Source organism: Pseudopodoces humilis, chromosome 3, assembly GCF_049639895.1.
Source record: "Pseudopodoces humilis isolate 2021_Gansu_Grassland_sample_001 chromosome 3, ASM4963989v1, whole genome shotgun sequence".
Classification (NCBI taxonomy): domain Eukaryota; kingdom Metazoa; phylum Chordata; class Aves; order Passeriformes; family Paridae; genus Pseudopodoces; species Pseudopodoces humilis.
In genome coordinates, this window is record NC_142202.1 from 90,598,267 (window position 1) to 90,618,866 (window position 20,600).

The 20,600-nt window shown below is 39.5% G+C and overlaps 1 protein-coding gene across 1 annotated transcript in view; it reads right to left on the reverse strand.

The window, feature by feature from the left end:
- Positions 1-20,600, reverse strand: part of LRRC1 (leucine rich repeat containing 1) — a 70,348-nt gene that overhangs the window by 10,796 nt on the left and 38,952 nt on the right. The window contains exons 5-10 of the mRNA XM_005518104.3: positions 12,823-12,879; positions 11,178-11,241; positions 10,344-10,418; positions 8,466-8,610; positions 5,774-5,892; positions 4,697-4,780 (exon numbers count right to left, since the gene is read on the reverse strand). Of these exons, the coding sequence (XP_005518161.1) occupies positions 4,697-4,780; positions 5,774-5,892; positions 8,466-8,610; positions 10,344-10,418; positions 11,178-11,241; positions 12,823-12,879 (544 nt within the window). The remainder of the gene's footprint in view (positions 1-4,696; positions 4,781-5,773; positions 5,893-8,465; positions 8,611-10,343; positions 10,419-11,177; positions 11,242-12,822; positions 12,880-20,600) is intronic.

Consider the following 20,600-nt stretch of genomic DNA (forward strand, 5'->3'; position numbering starts at 1 on the left):
TTTAACACACTGACTCAAAATCCAATTCTCTTAAACTGTTGACAAAACAAACCAAATCAACATCCTTCTACCCCTTTCCCAAAAAACACCAAAAAACCACACACCACCACAGCAAAGCTAAAACTCAGAGATTATCTCACTAGGCTACATTAGTGCAGGCATGTAATTCCCACCATCCTAACAATAAAAGCGGTCTTTGCTACAGGAATAATTCTGGGTGAAATGACAGCGATACCAGGCAGATACAGTATTGGGTACACGTATTCTTGTCTCTATCTGACTTCCACTTTTTTCTGCACACAAGACTGTGTCTCCATCCCTGTCCAAGAGAAACCAGTAACAGCCTCTCCCACATCCATTTTTTATCAGGATGAAGGCCACATATGCACAGCTGCTCTAGAACTCTGTAAGGCAGAGAAAGAATAGAAGAGGCAAGAAAAACACGTAAAGGAAAAGAGGGAAAGATACTGAGGAAAAATCTCTGCAGTGTATACTCTACTTCTGCATCCAACTGTGCTTCTGTGAAGGGGGAACCAGTGTACAAGTCCTAATTTTGAAGTGCAAAAGTCCAAAACCCCAGTCTTGGCTATACTGTCTCAGGAAACATCTTAAGCAACACAGAGCAGGAAGAAGTGTTGAAAATTACTTCTGTCAGAAGCTTGTGCCTGGCTTTAAATCTTAGTTAGTCAGATTAGAATGAAAGTAAACAAAAAACATACTATGCTTTCTCAATGTCAAGCAGAGCCTTGCAACAGACAGAAAATGGGTGACACATTTTTCTGTGCACTACCGATACATTTTGTATTATTATTTTTCCAAGTCAGCAATGATGAGAACAAAAATGGAAATTGAACATTTCACTCAAGACATCAAATTATTCCTCCCTGCCATCCAAAATGAAACTCAGAATTGGAATCTTTGCCACTATCAGCCCCTTAAAACTGCTCCTGTGGATGCTTTGCATAACAGCAAACAGTACTTGTTATACCTGTGCACTCAGTTTATGTAGAACTATTTTCTTTTAGAGCTATGAAGTGTGACTCTTTATTCCTCTGAATTTTAAACAGAAAACCTGTACTATGAGATCTTAATGTTTGGTTTAAAGCAAAATGCTGCTGGTTAAGAAAAATACTATACCAAGAAAATGCAGCTCCAGGAACAGATAAATGGATCATGGGCAGAGAGCAGCAGATTCCTTTGTTTTTGAAACTACCATTTCAGCACTGTAGGAAGGCACTCTAAAAACACTCAGGGAAAAATGTACACTGCTCAGCCTAAGCCCAAGGAATTCAAACTGAAACTTGAAAAACTGAAACAAGAGAAGTTCTGTTAGCTGGACAGTAGGTTCTGCAAAACACGCATATTAACAATATTTTTGAGGCATGCAATTTGCCATCAGTTGTTTATGCTTTCTATTTGTAAAATTACCAGCTTGGAATTCAAATGCACTGATCAAGAGTGAAATGACCCTGAAGTCAGAAGGGCTGACTTCCTTTAAAATGAAATAATAAAGAATTAAGTATCAGCAGAGCAAAGCTTAAAATCTTACATTACATGTAATCTCAAAGCATTTATTCTAGTGAGACAGGCACCTTTAAAGGAAAAATAAAAATTTGATTTCAAAGTCATTGATAGGCAGCCAAAAAGCTCTGCTTCCTCTGTTTCCCTGCCAAGCTCCTTTGGGAACCACCCTCTCCCATTTTTATTTCCTGGACTTCCATAACTCCCCAGCTCACCTCATTCCAGACACTACCTTCCATTTCCTCATTATTCGCCTTCTCCAAACACAGGCTCATCCCTGTCTTCATTCCACTTCCGTGCAGGTGTCCCCCTGTCCTGGTTTAGGGCAAATTTGGGAGAAAACCTCCAGTGGGGCTCCCCCCGGGAAGCAAACCCACGTGGCCTTTTTCTCCCACCCCCCAACCGGTTCGGGAAGAGACTTCTCTGAGAGAAGTGGAAAAAACCTGTTTATTTCACAGGCACAGCACTACCCGGCACAAAAATGAATGATATCAAATTACAAAACCACTCGCCCCTCAGAAGAGATGACAAACTTCAGAGGGTCTCTTTCCTGTGGGTGTTCGCTCTGTTATCAGTCCCTCTGGCGCTGGAAAATGCCGCTGCCCAGGCTGGGCTCCCGGTAGTCTACGGCTGCAAGCTCCCGGTGCTCCCCCGAGTCCCCAGTCCAGAGCAGGTTCGATTCGTTTCAGAAAAGGGAAAGAAAACAGTCCAGGAAGACCTCTCTGCTCCGGCTAGTTGGAAAGCCAAGGCGATCTGTGTCTTGTTGTCTGTCTGTGCTGTAGTCAAAACTCCCGATGCGGGGGGAGCCAGTACAGTCTCTGATAACAGACTCGGTGCTTCTTTTCCACTCACTTTTACTCTTAGATGGAATTTTAAGACTACAAAACCTGTGTCTGGGTTAGGTGGACAAATGGGGATACAATTTAACATCATCAACCCAGGACACCCCCTCTCTCTCTCTCATGTGTACTGATGTTCTCTAGACACATCCTCATTCCTCACCCTTGGATATCCCCCAACTCCTTCACTGAGCAATGCACGCCACCTCTGAAAGACATTGCTGGTTCCAAGACTTCAGTATCTTGCTCAGTATTAATCCCTCTATTGTTCTGCACTGAGCTCCTGACCCCACTATACCCCCAAAGAGACACACTCCATACTCACCCTGCTCTACCTCTTTCTGCAGCTGAGCCTTCTCCTGTCCCTGCTTCTTCCCAGCCACACTGATTGCCCTTATGCACCACCTCCAATACCATATATTCCATTCACTGAGAAAAGTGCTTATACACTACACAAGCTGGCCAATCTGGAAATAAACTACCAGTAAAATTTTCCATTTAGCATTTTCCATTTTTTTTTCCATGCAAAACTCAGAAAAATTCTGCTCAAAGGTGGAGTGGACCTAAAATTGCACAAGTCTCAAGTACAGGTATTTTAGCAAAGAAAGTCTTCTGCCAAATGAGCACAAGATCAGAAAGATAGTAAGCTATTTGAGAGCACCTAAAAGAGGGCAATAAAGATGGTGAAGGCCTTGAGGGGAAGCCGTATGAGGAGTGGCTGAGGGCACTTGGTGTGTTCAGCCTGGAGGAGACTGAGGGGAGACCTCACTGCAGTTACAGCTTCTTGTGAGGGGAGGAGGAGGGGCAGGCACTGATCTCTTCTCTGTGGTGACAGTGACAGGGCCTGAGGGAATGGCCTGAAGTTGTGTCAGGGGAGGTTTAGGTTAGGTATCAGAAAAATGCTTTCCACCCAGGGCTGTTGGGCACTGGAACAGGCTCCCCAGGGAAGTGGTCACAGCACCAAGCCTGACAGAGCTCAGGAAGTGTCTTAACAATGCCCTCAAGATATATGGGACAGCTCTTGGGGTGTCATGTGCAGGGCCAAGAAGTGGAATCCTGATGGGTTCCTTCCAACTCCACATATCTTATGATGAAAACTGCTATCACATACCAACCCAAATAGTTTTCCCAGGGTCTTGCCACTTGCTAGCCATCATGCAAGCTGTCTGGGTAAGCACTGTCACAATTCTCTGTTCAGAACCAGAATCACTACAGCAGAGTAGACACTGTTCTGCTAGAAAAGCTGCAGTACTCACATATCTCCCCCCCTCCTCACCTACCCTCAATTAGGTGACTGGCTGTGGCAGCTCAGACCCAGGACACTGGAACTGTTGCTGCCAGTGCCACAGCAGCATCCTCTACCCCTGCTTGATCCCTCTTCCTCAGACAATAAGCTCTCCCCCATCTCCTTCCCACTTCACTTCCTTCTCATATCTCTTTCTAGAGCTGTCCAAGCTCCATGAGGAAGTGAGCCAGAGCTGATACTCCTCTCAGTTTCCACCCACTGCCTGTCATCTGAGTACATAACCCTCCTGCTCCTTAGGTGACTGAAAATGGAGAACAAAAGCTCAGAGCCACATGTTAGATACGAAAATTAAGAGGGAGAATTACTTGGATAAAAATTACAGAGAAAAAATAGTACTAACAGAAGCAACTCACAGCCCCATCACAGGATGCTGTTTTCCCGACTTCTTTGCACAATTTACTGCTGAACTAAACTTGTAAAGCCTTCATTATATTTAGCTTCACAACACAAACTCTAGCCTCATTTCATCCCACACACTGTTGCAACAGACAAGAAGTCCCAGTGCTCATAGTCATAAAATTTGAGGTATCTGGGTCACATCAGGTCCTTATATTTAAGGGCAAAAGCAGCCCAGAGACCTCCAAAACCAACTGTCAAGACAGTCACTGGGCCAGTTTTCAGAGTATAAAACTTTCCCTTTGATATTGGTCAAAGGAGTGAGGTGAGTAAGAGTGTGGCAGTAGTTTCATACTACATGCAGAAGGGAAATATTGGTGATCCATTCACCCTACCAGAACTCCAAGTCTTCAAATAGTGCAGGACCTGACATCCACACTGGGAATTGCCAGTTAAAAGATAATTAGACCCAAGTTAGTTACAAGCTAATTAGATCCAAGCCTTTCTGTTCAACTACAAATAAATTTTCCACTTCCAAGCCACCAAATCACTACAGTTCAGATCTACTGGACAAGTTTCTGGTTGTGATCAGTTTGGAAAGAATACCCACTGGACCAAAGTTGGCTGCTACTTCTTGCAGGCATTTGAAATCAAGAGTTTTCTGTTTCCATAATCTCATCTGCACAAAACTTACCTCTTTGGGCAAAGATGTTAATTTGTTTCTATCAGCATTCAAATTGTTCAGCTTCTTCAGTTTTCCAATGCTCTTCGGTAATGACTGTGCCAACAAAAACAAAATATACAAACAGAATTCATAACCACACAGGGTCAGGAAAAGACACTTAACTCATTTTTTAAATTAATTAACAGTCTGATCCACTTTTGAAGAATTGTAGTTAATCCTCATTACTGCCAGACTTTCCAAAGAAGAGCCAAAGGTTTATATTGCAAAACAAGTGCCTAGGAATGTCAGTTTCTAACACAAATTCACTCATTAATTATCTCTGCATTACAACAACAGACACACAACAGCTGTTTACAGAATGCATGTATGTAGGATGTACTATCTAACTTTACACTCCCAAAATTGTTTCTTGGTTAGCCATCTCCTAACTCAGGTGCCATGAACTAACTGCTGGAGAGGCATCTTCCAAATACTCTTAAGCTTCTAACTCAACCAAGTACCAGCTGAAATTAAGAAATGCTCAAACCTAGTTTATTTAAAGACAGCTACCCTCCAAGTGTCAGTGTCACACAAAGTTTCGAAAAAATGGAAGGGAACATCTAACAGAAGGAATTCTGATATTTTATTTTAATTGACCACATATTATATTTAATACCTGGCCAGAGCAGATCAGCAGAGCAAGGAGCAGTACAACCTCTGCAGTGCTCAGGGCTTCTATTCAGTTCCAGTAAGACTGTTCCAAATAATGCACAGCAAAAACCGGTAATAATGCAATACACCACAAACCCCCAGATGAAAAAACGCAATGAAGTAAGTGATACCTGCACTCCACATGCTCCAATTCTCTCTCTGATCATGAAACACTCAAGAGTGAATATGCAATTGCTTAAGCATTTGAAGGGTGGATTGTTACTACACACAACTTGATCTCTAGCATCCATTTAACAGGTAAGAAATAAGATGCATTTAAAGTAAATGCACTGCTTAGCAGTAGCAAGGATGAGTAACCTAATGAGCTAAGTGATTCAGCACTTAACAGCAGGTCTTATTACCACCTGCCATCTGAGCAGCCATGACCATGCATACCTGCAGCTGGTTTTCTGTGAGAACTAGTTCAGTAAGGCTTTCACAGTCTCCAATGGAATCAGTTAGTTGAATCAGCTTGTTCTGATCAACCTTCAAAATCGAGAGTCTCCGCAATTTTCCTGGACAGAAAAAACAATGTGGATTTTTAGTCTAGTATGCTCCAATACCTTTAATTACATAAATTTTTACTGCTGCAAAACTTCCAGAAATCTTCTAAAACAATGAATTATTTTTTCTGTAAAATAAAAGAACCCAAACACTGCTTCACTTAGTGCTTGCACTATTTTTGCAAGTTTTAATATCACTGAATTCATACTCAATATAAATTTAAGCATAATAAATTGTAATAAAGTTACAATCTGAATTTAACCCACATAAATATCAAGGATGTGTCTACCCAAATGCCTATAAACAAGTGAAAATTATCTGTCTGTTCCTCAATTATACAGTGTTTGTTAATAAAGGAATGTTCAGAACATCACCCACACCTAATCAGCCACAGTGAGAACATCTTGCACTGATGTGACAGCCCAAACCCAAACAGGATCAATGTCTCTTTCTCCTAACAGAGAACCTAATTAGTCAGCCATGAAACCCAAGGTTATTCTTTAGATGAGAAATCAACTTCTTTGAAGGTGATTTTCTCATGAAGAACAAAATATTATTTCAGGGCAGAAAATTTACTTTGTTCTCCTCCTTTGTATCAGAATGGTCTTTGGTGCAAAAGCTGACTCCGGCAGAGCCCAAGATAGAGAGTTCAGGTGATACCTCCCTGCCATCCCTGTGTGGTCCAAACCAGCTGCAACAGTCTGGAGTATCAAATTCACTGATGATGCTAATTCATGAAGGCATGTCTGACACACAGAAAGATCACAACCTAAACAGAAACCTAAGGTTTAGCACAGGGAAGTGCAGAGCTCTGCAGGCAGACAGAAGAAACCTGTGCACCAGCACAGGCTGGGAAGTAAAACATACAGCTATACAGGAGCCCTGCTGGAAAGAACATGGGTACTATGGTGAGCATTAGGTTGAATACTAAACAGCAGTGAGCTCTCATCAGAAACAAACACCAACTAGACTACATTAGAATTATAGCCAACAGATCAATGGAAGTTGCTGTGTCCTACCAACCTGCAATTAGCGAAACCACACCTGTAGAATCATTCTGAGTTTCATGTGATGTCCTGTCTTCCCTTCAACTCCCCTGTTCAAGTGATGAGGGTCCAGTAGGAAGCTAGCAAGATGGCCAGGACACACATGAGGTGAGGTTAAAGAAGCTGGCTTTGTTGACTCCCACCAAGAGACAGCCAAGGAGGCATCTGGGAGCTGCCCAGAACCACTTGCAGGGCAGTTATGACATGACAGAGCCAAACTCTTCTCTGCAGTGCCAGGTGAGGCAGCAGTGGCTGCAAATCACAGCATGGGAGATCACATCTGGACATCAGAAGCAGCTTCCTCAGTGGGATGTGGTGCAGCACTGGCACAGGCTGCCTGGGGGTGCTGGAGCTCCATTAGAGCTCTGGAGACCGAGGAGACACAGCCACAGCTGAGCTGAGCCACTGGTGCTGGTGAGAGCCCTGCTTCCAGAGCACTACAGATCCACCAGTCCCAGCAAGCATTCAGTGATCATCTGGGCAGGAGTTCCCACACAGACCAGCACAGCTCACTTCAGCCATCAAGCTCCATCTAGCCAGGTGCATGTGCTGCTGACTTTCAGAAGCTACAGCTCCATTTCTGATGTACAACAGCTGCACTGGCCAGCACAGTCACCAGAGAGAGCTGCTACAACTCCCTGTCAAACACATACTAATTAGGCAGCTGTAGGACCCACAGTTGTCACCCCACTCCCCCAAGTCTCATTACTAGAGAAACTTTTCTTAGTCTTATACAGAATATACAGGAAGGGGGAAGGTCTGACCACTCTTTATAAATGTTAAATATAGTTAAACCACATTCATTAGGCCTCCTTCCCCTCCATCTATATTTTGGGGGGTTAAAAAAAAAAAATAAAGTCCTCTCAAGGCACACTCCTACAACATGGAACTTTCCAGAAAAACAGCCGATGAGCAGAGAAAAAATGCTTGTCATCTACTTGCCACAACACTACTGCTTGGGTAAAAAACATACACCTTAAAAAAGGCACTGGTAATGCTTCAGGAAACATTCTTCAGTTACTGAACCCAATCAAAGGGGTAGACACAGAAAGGTTGTAGTTTGAATCCTCAAGGCAAGGACTAATGGGCTGCAAGGCAAAGAGTCTTCCACTAGGTTCAGTAGAGGATTAATCACATTTTCCAACTAAAGATAAATACACCATTCAAAATTCTGTATTTTTTGTAGTGATGCTCTCAGCCAGTCTTATTAAGTGACCCAAAGCATGTTACAAAGCTAAAATTTTACAATGAAAAGAGTTCTGATGGTGAAACAGATACAATGGGAACTGAAGGGACTTATTAACTTTTATGCTGTTTGGGAGGTATCAAGTGAAGACTGAAAGAGGATTATGAGAGAGTCATTATGCAGACAATTAAAATGCAACATTAACAGAGCTATGTATTTGTTACTAAGAAAAGGAATAAAAACCAACACAAGACAAGCTCATCTCTTGCACAATAAGACTTTAAAAACCCAAATGACTTCCAGTTACAGTGGATTAAATGGTTCTGTGTGATACCATTCACTTTGTACTCACCAATGCCATCAGGTAAGACCTGAAGTAAATTCTGAGAAACAAGCAAGTCTGTTAAAGAAGTCAGACCACTAATTTCTTCAGGAAGGCATTCCAATTTATTTTCAGAAACATCCAGGCAAAGCAGGTTTTTCAGGTTTCCTACTTCCTGCGATACAAGGAAAAAAATTTAAGTCATGCCCAAACACGTAAGAAAGTACTTTGAAAAATGTGCCATCACAATGAAATTCCACAAAGAAAAACAATCATCTGTTTGACCTCTTAATTGGCCATTCTTTGTATGACCTCTAAAGCAGAAAAAAGTAAATAATTACACTTTACATATTATAAACTAACCAAGTGATTCAGTCATGGTTTCTTATTTTTAATATTAAACTGGCTTCAGTAGTCAGGGAAACTGTGCTGAGCATACCCAGGCAAGCACCGTGCAAAGCTGGAGTTTTCCTCAAGTAAAGACTGCAGAGTTGTTCTTTTTCAGAATGGCAGATTATCAACCACTACATAATTAAACTCTACCCCTCCCAATCAACCCTAGGCAAATTAGGATTAGTCTCTCTTGGCTGCTACAACATGCCATGGCATCTAAGGATTTCATATCTTCACATCTTCCAACTACAACAAATGTAAAAATAGGAACTGGGGGTATTGCAAGCATATTTGAACTGCCAAGTTATACTGCCATCATCTACTATTGTTAATGACTAAGTTTTTATCACAGCAATCCAACCCTTAGATAGAAAAATACCTTTGCCTCTGTTAGCTTTCAGAGCACCCCACCATTTCCCATGCACATTCATCCCTATACACACTTGAGGACAGATCTCATTTTAGTTATCCAAATCACCTTTCAGAGAACAGAACAGCTGAGGAAGAAGTGCCTTTTACATATATGAAATTTTCATACAGCAACCACCTTGATCCTAACTTACAAGATCAGTTCTTTTACTTTTGAAATGTCTGCCTCTCAAAAGGATCTTTCATTAAACAGATACCCTTTATCCTACAAGTTCATCCTTTGGACATTGGACAAAATACATAAAAACGGCCAGTTTCAATAAAAATGGCTGCTGAAGTCACACTTGACCTTTTATGAACAATCATTTCTCTAATTATTAGGCCAAGCCAACAAAAATAAAGTCACCTAAACCCACTAAACTGTAACTGATTAACAAGACAATGAGGTCCACATAGCAAGTAATAGCAAACTGCAGGAAGAACAGAAGAAAATAGGTTTTGACTTGGTTGTAAGGGAACAAGAAGAAATAGGAACCATCCCACACATTATAAAAGTTCTTAGAAAAGGGAATTTTGAGTGCTATAAGCTTTAAATGCTAAGTTCCCTCATCCCATGACTGATGTCAGATACGGGATTTGCCTGCATAAATCAAAATTTGTATTTATGGCAACAGTTCCATTACTGTACTTCTTCCAAACACCATGCTTAAATGGATGAAGATGACTACAAAAAATTGTGGGGTGGAAGGTTTCACACTCAAAATTTTTAAAACTGCAATTCATATAGACACACAAGGTGAGGGTTAGCTCAGACTATTAACATCTCCCTGATCTTGAGTAAGAATTATGAACAGAGGATGTGTCATCCTACAAACTGAAAGGAACCAGTTATTCCTTATTAACCCTGCCTATTAGGAAACAATTCCTTTGTCAAAATGTTTAAAAGAAAATTCCTGACAACATACAGTATCATGGCCAATCCCTTGCAGAGGAATTTATTAAGAGAAAACCCTTACACACCCAAAACCAAACTCAGGCAAAGTAGACTGAGAAAAATATTCCATTTTAAAGCATTTCCCTGTAGGAATGAATGAAAAGGAATTTCAAAAACATCTTCAAAACAGTATCAGTAGAGCTCATTTTTACCTGAGGTATTTCAGCTAATTGGTTTCCATCCAACCAAAGGTCTTTAAGATTGAAAAGTGCACCAATTGTTTCTGGCTACAACATAAAAAGCAGTAACGTTAAGTTGCATAGGAACTTCAAGTTTAAAAAATGGCCATCCCACAATTACAGTGTAAGTAAAACAATTCTTCCTGCAAGCACTATTTAGATGTACCTTGGTTAGAAATAGCAAGGGTGACTGTAAGCATTTGGGAACTCCATTATACAAATTAATTGCTATAGCTTAATAAGCTACCGTTCTTTCCTGGCATGCACCAAGAAATTGCCTGCACAACCTTGATCTACTGAAAATCCATCCAACATTTTCCTGAATCACCTTAAGGGAGATGACAGATATATTTTTGGTAGAACAATCTGCAACAGTGTAGTGATCTCTCAACCCTTAAGAGTTTTGCCTCAGCCCTTTCCCCGAGATTCCTACTCTCACCCTAGAAATTGAACTTTCATCTGTGCTTAGCCCATCCAGCTCCTGACACTAGTCCATGTGGTCATTGTAACTCCAAGCACAGACAAAGTTTTATGTCCCTCCACTCCTTTTTATTTCCATAAAAAAGCTGTTCCATGCTCTCATTTTCTAGAGATCAGCTGCAGCTCTTTGAGTAAAGTGAAACTGTACTGAACAAGACGAAGCAGATATGAAAACACTAGCTCACTGTCAAAATTCATCTATACCTATAAAAAGACTCTCCCTCCATGCATTTTTCTTTCTTCAATTTTGGACATCATACAACCTATTTCATCTAAATGATGCATAAAACAATACCAACGTGCAGTTTCGGTGGTATGCTCTCTTACCAAATGATAAAGTTCATTGTTCCCTAAATCAAGTTCTTCTAGTCGCTGCAGCTGGGCAAGTGATCTGTGAGATGAGATAAATCAAAACAAAACCACATTAGACTAAAGCAACAGAAACCCCACGTATTTGAATAAGCTCATTTTACTGAAACTTGAATTTCAAATTATAATGTACTGTAGGCAGACAGTTATTTTACCAGGAACAGACTGTTTGCAGTAACATCTTACTGAAAAAATAATTTGGTTTGTCAGTGTAACTGAATGCCCTTAAAACTTAGTATAGGCAGTCAAATCATTACTCTTTTTTTTTTTTTATTTTAACAATAAGTCCCCTGGGGTAGCAAATGCCACATACTTTAGTACAGTTAGTTAGATTTATATTTAGGGGAAATTTACAGTTATGCAACTGGATAAAAATTCCCCATAAGGATCACATAACTATTTGACTCAAGAGTCAATATCCATCGTTTATCTTCTCAACACGATCCATCAATTTCCGAAGTACTTCAGTTTTTGAGACTGCAAATAGAGGGAAGCACAAAAGGATGTAAAAGAAGTTCAAACTGACAGACAAGAGAGGGCCACCCTTCAACATCAGGCTGTTGTAGAGCTCTTGCTTACTTTCCCCAAAGCTGCAGTAGCACGAAAGCCAGAGAGAATTGTCAGCTACGTTACTAACAGTCAGAATTTTCCAGGAGCAATAAAAATGTCAACATTTTTGATAGTTTCATACTGACACTGCATGACCAAACTTAGCCAGCAACTCTTATCTTCTGACCACTGACATTAAAGTGTCTTGTGGCTCACTGCTATGAACAGCCACAACCAAGGCACTGGATAGACTGACAGGAAAAAATTACCCCCAAAGCAATGGGGGAAGAGCTTCTGATTAAAAAAGGTTAAATCATTTATGGTATCTATTAGATTATTTAAACAAGCAGAACAGGAGTTACCAAAACTCTTGCAAAAAGCAACTAGATAGTGAAGGAAGGAAACTCCTTCACCAGAGAAAGAAGAGGATGCTTCTAGGCAGACAAAAAGGATCTGCACAGTATAAGATACCAAATTAGTCTAACAAAAGACCACCAATTCCTCTGCCACAATACAGACAGTACAGAGACATCTAGATAACTTTTTTCTTCAAAAAGCACAGTGGGTGAAGTCAGACTTCAGACATCAGTAGGCCCAGTTTGCTACCAAGGGTTTCATCTCCAGGTTTTAGAACTTTTTGGCTAATCAGCCTTGAATACAGACTTTTTTTGTTAAAAAGGTCTAGAGGAAAAATTTCAGAGATCTTACTGCCCTACTTTCACAGTTACAAAATTTCATCATGAGAACAACCCAAACCACCACTCCCACTGCAGATGGGCTCGTCCAATGCCTGCAGGATGTGTTTGGTGCTGCTGTATTTCATACAGAATATTTTTATAGAATAAAGCCAATCCATGCAGACTGCAGGCTCCGGCTATTAATCAAGTACAACTAGAAGTAATGGATGTAGATGTTGCTAAAAGAAGGTTGTATCTCATGCTGTCAATTTGCTTTAAATATTTTTTCTAGCTGTCATTCAGTTTCAAACATTAGCAGATTTTAAGAATAAGAACATTTTACGTTAATATAATGAAACGCATGCAATGTGACTTACTCAGGTAAGTATGTCAGCAAATTTTCTCTCAGTTCCAGTGAAGCCAGGTTATAAAGACTAAAAAAAAAAAAAAAAAACCAAAAAAAACCTACATTTTAATCCCACCTTACTTTTTATATTCCATATTTTAAAAAGAAAAGTTTGCATTTACACAGTTTGAAACAAGTTGCTATGAACTGATCTTTTGTTTTTTTTAATTACGCCAGATCATCCTGTGAAAGGCAGAATAGAAAGACTAAGTTTTTGCTTGTTTCTCTGTGATACTTCAACAGATTAAAGCTAGAAACTAAAGAGACAAAACACAAATTCCCATTTGTTAAAAGGTTTGTAGCTGTAAGTTACTAAATGGAGTATATTATATTATACCTGGACTGCTTTTATTTACTCACCTTTGGAATCTGGCATGGGCTACCAAAGTTACTGAGCAACAGGTAAACCCATCACTGTCCTAATGACAGTGTGCTCATTACTCTAAGTGACATTATGCTGCTAAGCGGCTCACTTACTCCATATCCCAGGCTTTTACTAGCATCACCATAGCAACATTCAGATTTCACAGGGGTTTATTTATGACTAAATGGAACACAAGGAGTCAGACATTATCCCAACCCTATAATCTGCTCTAATCCTCCACCATCCCAGGGAAAAATGAAAATCAGATATGGTGACTGCAAATAAGTTTTCAGCAACAGAATTATGTTCTGTCCTGCTGTGCAGAGAAGGGGGACAGTGTGTAGGCCTTGAATAAAATCCAGATAAAAAGATCAAGAATTCCACTCAGTTTGAAATAGATGTAAATTCTAAACTGTACACTTTAGGAAAAACAAACAAGCAAGCCCATGCATTCAGACTACATAAAATTGAAATGTTTTCCCATCTCAAACAATACCAGTTCACCAAACCACAGAATAATTAGTTAGCTCCAGTATAAAAAGAGCTGATAATAAAACTTCATTCCCCCCAAAAAAAAAAGAAAAATCTTCACATTGCATAATAATAAATCCTTATCTTATGCACCTGTTTGATACTGCACTCAAAAAACAGTGAATGAAGTCTCACAAGAGCTTTGACTACAGTCTCAGCAACCCTTTCCAGCTTTTAAAATAAGCACATTTTACCCAATGGGTTCTGCATTCTTCCAGAAGTACAGTTTAAATATACCATATAGGCAAAGATACTTTAGAAGAAGTCTATTACAAATTCAATTAAAAAGATAAGTGAGAATAACTACTACTGCCACTCAAAATCATTGACAGAAATAAGCAAGCCATCACTCCAACAACACAAGAGAAAACTCACACATAAAAATTTTAACACTGTAAAACACAAGTCAAAATGAGACATAGTATCCAACATCCTCACAGAAACCAAACAAATGGAGGGGGAATAGAAAGGGTGATGAGAACCATTTCTCTCCAAAGGCAATGTGGGTCTGACCTTGCTCACATTGCCACCCACAGACTGCCACTACATTTGTCTTTACAGGTTTTCTAGAAACCTACTCAACCTTCCTTTGAATGTTCCTTTTCTCTTCAAATTTATATTAGGTGAGGTCCATGATTCATTTTTATCAAGAGAATACAAAAGGGATGTGCACACCTCCGAGCTGCCTCGTAATCTGGTGTTTACACATCACCCTGCATCTACTCATCTCCCTCCCCATCACATTGAAGTGCTGATGAGTAAAATGGTGCAATATATTAATTTCTTTTCTTACCTCATTCACCACTTTGGCTGTGGCTGAACAGAAATCTTTGTCAGAAAAAGCACATTCAATAGCAAGAACTTGGGAACCACCATCTTAACCAGACTCATCATATCATTAGATTGGGGCAGGCCAGTGAATCAGCTCAGGAAACTGATCCTGGTTAAAAATAACCCAGCAAGGAGAGTAACACAGATCCCCAATCCAACACAGAGTAAATCCCCTTAAACACCTGGGCCAGTAGAGCTGCCAAGAAGGTGCAAGGAAGGCAGATGTGCTGCAGCACTGTGAGCACTCACTGGCAGCAGTGCCCTTCTGAGTACCTTCTGAGCATCTTTGCAGAGTGACTGTGGCTCACCACAGTCCCAGCCTAGGTGTTCTTCTTGTGGGAGTTAGCGACCTGCCAGATTGTTTTCATCTCTAAGGACACAGCTTTCTGAGGGAGAAATGCTTTAGTTATTGTACAGCTATTCTCACCCACAGCATGCTCACAACCCTAACTCTACCCTGAAACAAAAGAAAAGCCCCTTTATCCTTTCTACTTCTTCCAAGTTCTTGAGTCCAAATCCAGTATAAGCAGACCTCAATAAGCCAAATTAAGCTTCCCACCAATATAGAGACTTAAGTCTATGAAGTTTAAACCAGCAAAATTGCATCATTAAGAGTGAAATACTATGCTTAAGATGGATCCATTTGATAGAGAGGCCAGAAATTTGTGACTTACTGTTCTTAAATCTTGACTAGTTACAGAAATGGCTCCCAGCAAACCTATGTGCTGCAACCTAAAATGTGACAGGTATTGTATAAAATAGTATCATATAAACGACATGCTGATGTACTGAAGCACTAATCTCCAACACATTAAAAAGCAGAGGTATAGCTTGCCCTTACATTTACCAACAGGTTCTAAACAAATTGTGTGCTAAAAAATGTACTAACATTTTTCTGATTTTATTTTTTGCTAAGAAACACAATTTTAAGTCTTTTGCAAGAAAAATTCTACATGACTTGTTATTTTTCAAGTATCTTTTCTGATTTAGTAACACTCTTTCCAGAAAGTGCAATCCTTCCTCTTCTCAGCTACAAATAGCCATTTTCCACAATATGCTAAATGAAATAATTTCTTTTTTCCCTATGCCCTTAATTTTACAGGTGCACTGCCAGTCCAGTATTTCTAAAGTCCCTGAAAAGAACTAAAGCAAACCATACCTTACTGATTTCAGAATCTTCTCCTAATTCTAATCTCCATCTTGAAGAAAAAAAATCAGTCATGGGAAGTTGCCATAAAACACAAAGGCAACAGCAATGTAATTTACTCAGACTGAAGACAGATCAATCAGCAGCTGATCACCAACTGCATTTAGAAATGCAAAAGCACCACAGAGCATTGCAGGCTGCTTTCCAACAAACAGTGCTTACTCCCAAAAAAAATCCAACAGAAAATGCACAAGCAAATGTAATTTATATTCTAAAACAGAAAGAAAAACAAAATAACAACAGCAAAAAGAGGAAAAAAGAAAAAAAAAAACCTGAAAACAAACATACAAAAAAAAACACTATCAGAAGATTCTATTTTGCCACGGCTTGTAGAAAGCATTAATATTGTAATAATTCTCTCTACAAAAGCTACCACACAACGGAGACCTCAAACACTGAGCACGTGTGTGACATTATTGAGCACCAGGGAACAGACAAACCAGGCAGAGGATGAAGTTAACTGAAATAATTGAAAATTTTCCATCTCAGCATTCCAGATGATTTCTGGCATAAGGGTGGAACCAAGTTGAATTTAAAGGTACAACATGGCTATAAATGTCAGTTTCAGTATAAACCAGATATTCTCGTTCAGCACTCAACCTACAGTAACTGTAGATGTTCATATTCACTGTGTGAACTAGAAGAATGAAGAGAATGTGAAATCAATAACTGAGAACAAAACTAATAGCAACAAAGTAGACAAAAAATCCTGGAAGTGCCTTTCCTCATCATTCCCGTCAGGTTTTGAACGAGAAATGCGCAATTCAACACAATCTACAGATAAGGAATACCACAAATATTCCTTTATCAACTGCAGCAGTCTACTCTAAAACAAAGGCTAGACTAGAATCATCTGTTAAAACCAGAAACAAAGCCTGTTGTTCTTTTTCTTCCAAAGCAAGTCAGTTTGGATTGATTACAACAAGATTATCAGCACTACCATGTTCCACAAAACAACCTTTTCACAGACAGCTGACTCTCTAAACAAGAGATTCACAGCAATAGGTTAAAAAACATCACTGAAGTTAAAAAAAAAAAAAAAAAAGGAAAAAAAAGACATGTTCCATCGCTGCTTTGGATGAAATTAAATTTTATGTGTACAGCACATATTAAACATACTTTATTTTTTAAAGTTATAAAATACAAAACTTCTATGGGTTTATCCTAGAACTTTAACCTTGAGGGACAGTTGCAGCATATTCCTCTATCCATTGGGACAGAAAGTCAGCCTTAAGAGTAACTAACAATAGACAACATAAAACACCCCATTTCTATCACAGTCCCTGCAAAAAGACTAGGAGCTCCAAGCCCTTGGAAGAGACCAGCAAAGATTTCTGAGAGAAGCACTGGGAAGCATGATAAGACATATGTGATTTCCTTCTGAGAAGGAAAAAAAAAAGAAAAAAAGAAAAAAGAAGAAAAAAAAAAAGCAGCTAAAATTACAGAAGTGGAAAGAGGAATGTGGGAAAAGCTAGGAAAAAACACAGATGACAAAAATAACTGATATAAAAGCTAAAGATGCTCAGTCAATAAAAACTGAACATTGCCCTTCTCTTGTGTAATAAAAGCTACACTTTTTGAACTTATGTCAAAAGCAGCACACAGCTGAGCCAGCAAGACAAGAGTACAAGCTTTGGGAAATAAGAAAGCAAAACTGGAAGAGATGAAGATCTAAAGCACCTGCAGAAATCCATGGCTGGATCTGCACCCCTTCCAGCAAGTTTTGGCTGGTTAGGGGAATATAAAATCCCAAATATAATTTTTCCTCACGTTTGTAAAACTGCAAAAAGGAGAAGACAGGACAATGGGCATAGCCCCCATATTTATACAGAAAAAGACAATGTCCTGCACAACAAGGATAGGTGAGGCGAGAACACAATATAGATTCTGAATATAGTCTAGTATTATACTTTTAATGCAGCAGCAGCAATGACTCCAGAACACAGCCCAAGGATGCAGAATACAGAAATGAGAGATTAAGTCCACATTTTGACCAGTGCACCAGTTCCAAAGGACTTCAGTTCACTGGGTCAGCATCTGAACATTACTGGTATTTAGATACTCTGCCTGGGTATACAGCACATACACTTTGAAATATTCATCATGACACTAAACTGGGAAGGAAAGGAGTCTAAACTAGGCAATTTACTGTCTTTTTTCTGTGCAGAAAAGGAATATGTTTTTTCTGTCTATTCAAGGCTCTTCCAAGAGATAAGGTAACTGTAGTACTCTGACAATGGCATAAAAATGCATGAAACTAGCCATATTTAAATATATTACCACTGTGGCCCATCCCCACTGGCCAAATAAAACCACCAGTATGACCCTGCCCCAGGACACACCAGTTAGATGACTATGCACTCATGTGACAGGTTCCTAGTAAGCTACTCCCATCCCATAAGGCTTCTAGCTGCAGATCAACAATGCAATGGAAATCTGATGTTTAGCAGCTTTTGTTGCCCAAGAAAATGACAGAGTTAATCAGTAATTAGCCAGCTCTCAAAATACCACTTACTCAGACTGTAAGTATTTGAAGGTACTTGAAAGAAGTACATTTCAAAAGGTATTTGAAGACTATACCTCAGGGAAAGGCTCCTGTTCCAAGTCACTCCCAAAAAAAAACCTCTTTCTGTTCTCCTCTCTTGACTTTCCTCAGCTGCACACAGACCCTGAAAAGAGCAGGTGTCCAAACTCCCAAGGCTATATCAGCCACAATCACCTTGGTCTGCATAAAGAATGCTTTGCCAGCCAGTTGAGGGAAGCGATTCTATTCTGCACTGGTGTCTGACCCTGCATCCAGCTCCAGGGGCCCCAGGACAGGAAAGGCGTAGTCCTGCTGCTGCAGGCCCAGAGGGGGGCCACAAAAATGGTGAGAGGACTGGAGCACCTATCCTGTGAGGACAGACTCAGAAAGTTGGCATTTTTCAGTCTGGAGAAGAAATGTTTTGCAATGAGAGCACAGAGACACTGTAACAGGACACCCAGAGAAGTTGCAGATCCACCTTCCCTAGAAGCCAAAGTCAGATAGAACAGGGCTTTGAGCAACCAGATCTAAAGAAAGATGTTTCTGTCCACAATGTAAGGGCTGGATTAGATGATCTTTAAGATCTCTTCCAACCAACTCAAACCATTATTTTGAATTAGGTGCTTAAAGTTGGATTGTTTCAAAAGCTCCTGTTAACTCCCTTTCCAGAGTTAACTACCACTTCAGCTCTTCCCTGAGTCTGCCTTATTTCATCCAGTTACTATACCTGCCAGCAACCTATATTCCCCGTGTCTGAATAACCAGGTCCATGTGGATTTTTGGTGTAGCGACATTTCCAATGCATCAAAAGCAGTATCAGCTGCATGAGGAAGGATTATGCTTCCAGAAATTACTAAGAGTCTCATAACTCTTAGTTATGTTAGCTATAACACATAACCATGTAATTGGTGGTCTGTATGTTCCAGGCACGCACTCTTCTCACCTTTTTTAAAAGGTTCAACACTACATGCTTATTTTTCTTCCAACTACGGCATAATGCTGGCATATAATTAGACAAAGTTACCACAAAAGAACCTTGGAATTCATATCCATTATATGGTAACCTATGAATAGTACAATAGTCCTGCCTTGCTTACCTTTTGCTCATAGAAACTTGTTCTACAATGTGAATGATAAAAAAGACCACTGATGAACTTTTGTAAATCTAATCTGACAGAATTAAAAAGGAGGCATTCTGCCCACACCATGCAACAGGGGAGAGTGATGTATACAAATTCTTAGGTACTGAATGCCAGAAATTCTTACATGAGCTAGAAATTACAGGAAGTATTAATTTCCTAATTGAGGGCACTTCCTTATTTCAAAACAAACTCATCTTCACATGCATTCCATGGTTCTATCTTGGAATACAAGAGAAGCTGGAAAAGTAACTAGAAAGCAAAGTAACTAAATTTGGTTTTGATGAAATTGTTTTTTTGTTTCACCAGCAGTGTTAGAGACCATTCTTTCAGAAATATCTTCAAAAGCTTTCCTCCTCCTTTTTGGAGGCAAAGTAACTTCATGTAACTTGTGTCTAAATAAAATATTATTCTTTCCTCTCAAGTTTCAGTGTATAATATTCAGGGAAAAGGTGTGAGGCTCTCCTTAGCAGTCTAATTCTAGAGTCTGATAAGCAGAACAGTAGTAATTGCTAGCAGTAATTGTTGTAACAATATCTGAAATTAAGGATTATGTTCTTAACATTTGTAGTTTTCTACAAAGCTGGGAGAATTGGACACAAATTAGGGTGGGAAAATACTCCTTCTGAAGACTGATTTTAAATAGGGACCAAAAAAGGGAAGTTGATAATTTTGTCATCCTGGACTTAAACAGTAAGGACACTGAAAGTCAGAGAAAGTGCATTTGCATAGACAGTTACTTGAATTGAATTGTCAGTAACATTAATTGGCTCATAAAAAGCTACATATCTTCCACAAGTGAAAACGGGATGAAAAGGCATTATTAGCCACTGAGGGAGAGCCTCAATAGATGGCCAGTAGTACAAGTCACATTCAAGTTTTAAAAATAAAGTTCTACATTTTATGGCCAAGGAATTCCCTAAATGCATTACAGAGTCTAAGTTTGGCTTATTTGCTTATCAAGATTACTGAACTGGATCAGGAAGGCTGAGCCATTTCACTATTACAACAAAATTTTGTTTTTAAAATATCTTCCATTCCACCTATGCAATATCAGTCTTCAACGACTTCAATAAAAATGGAATAATTTAACTTTTAAAAAATACTGCTAAATAGATGTTAAAATATCTTTTACTTGCGTAACATACAGGAT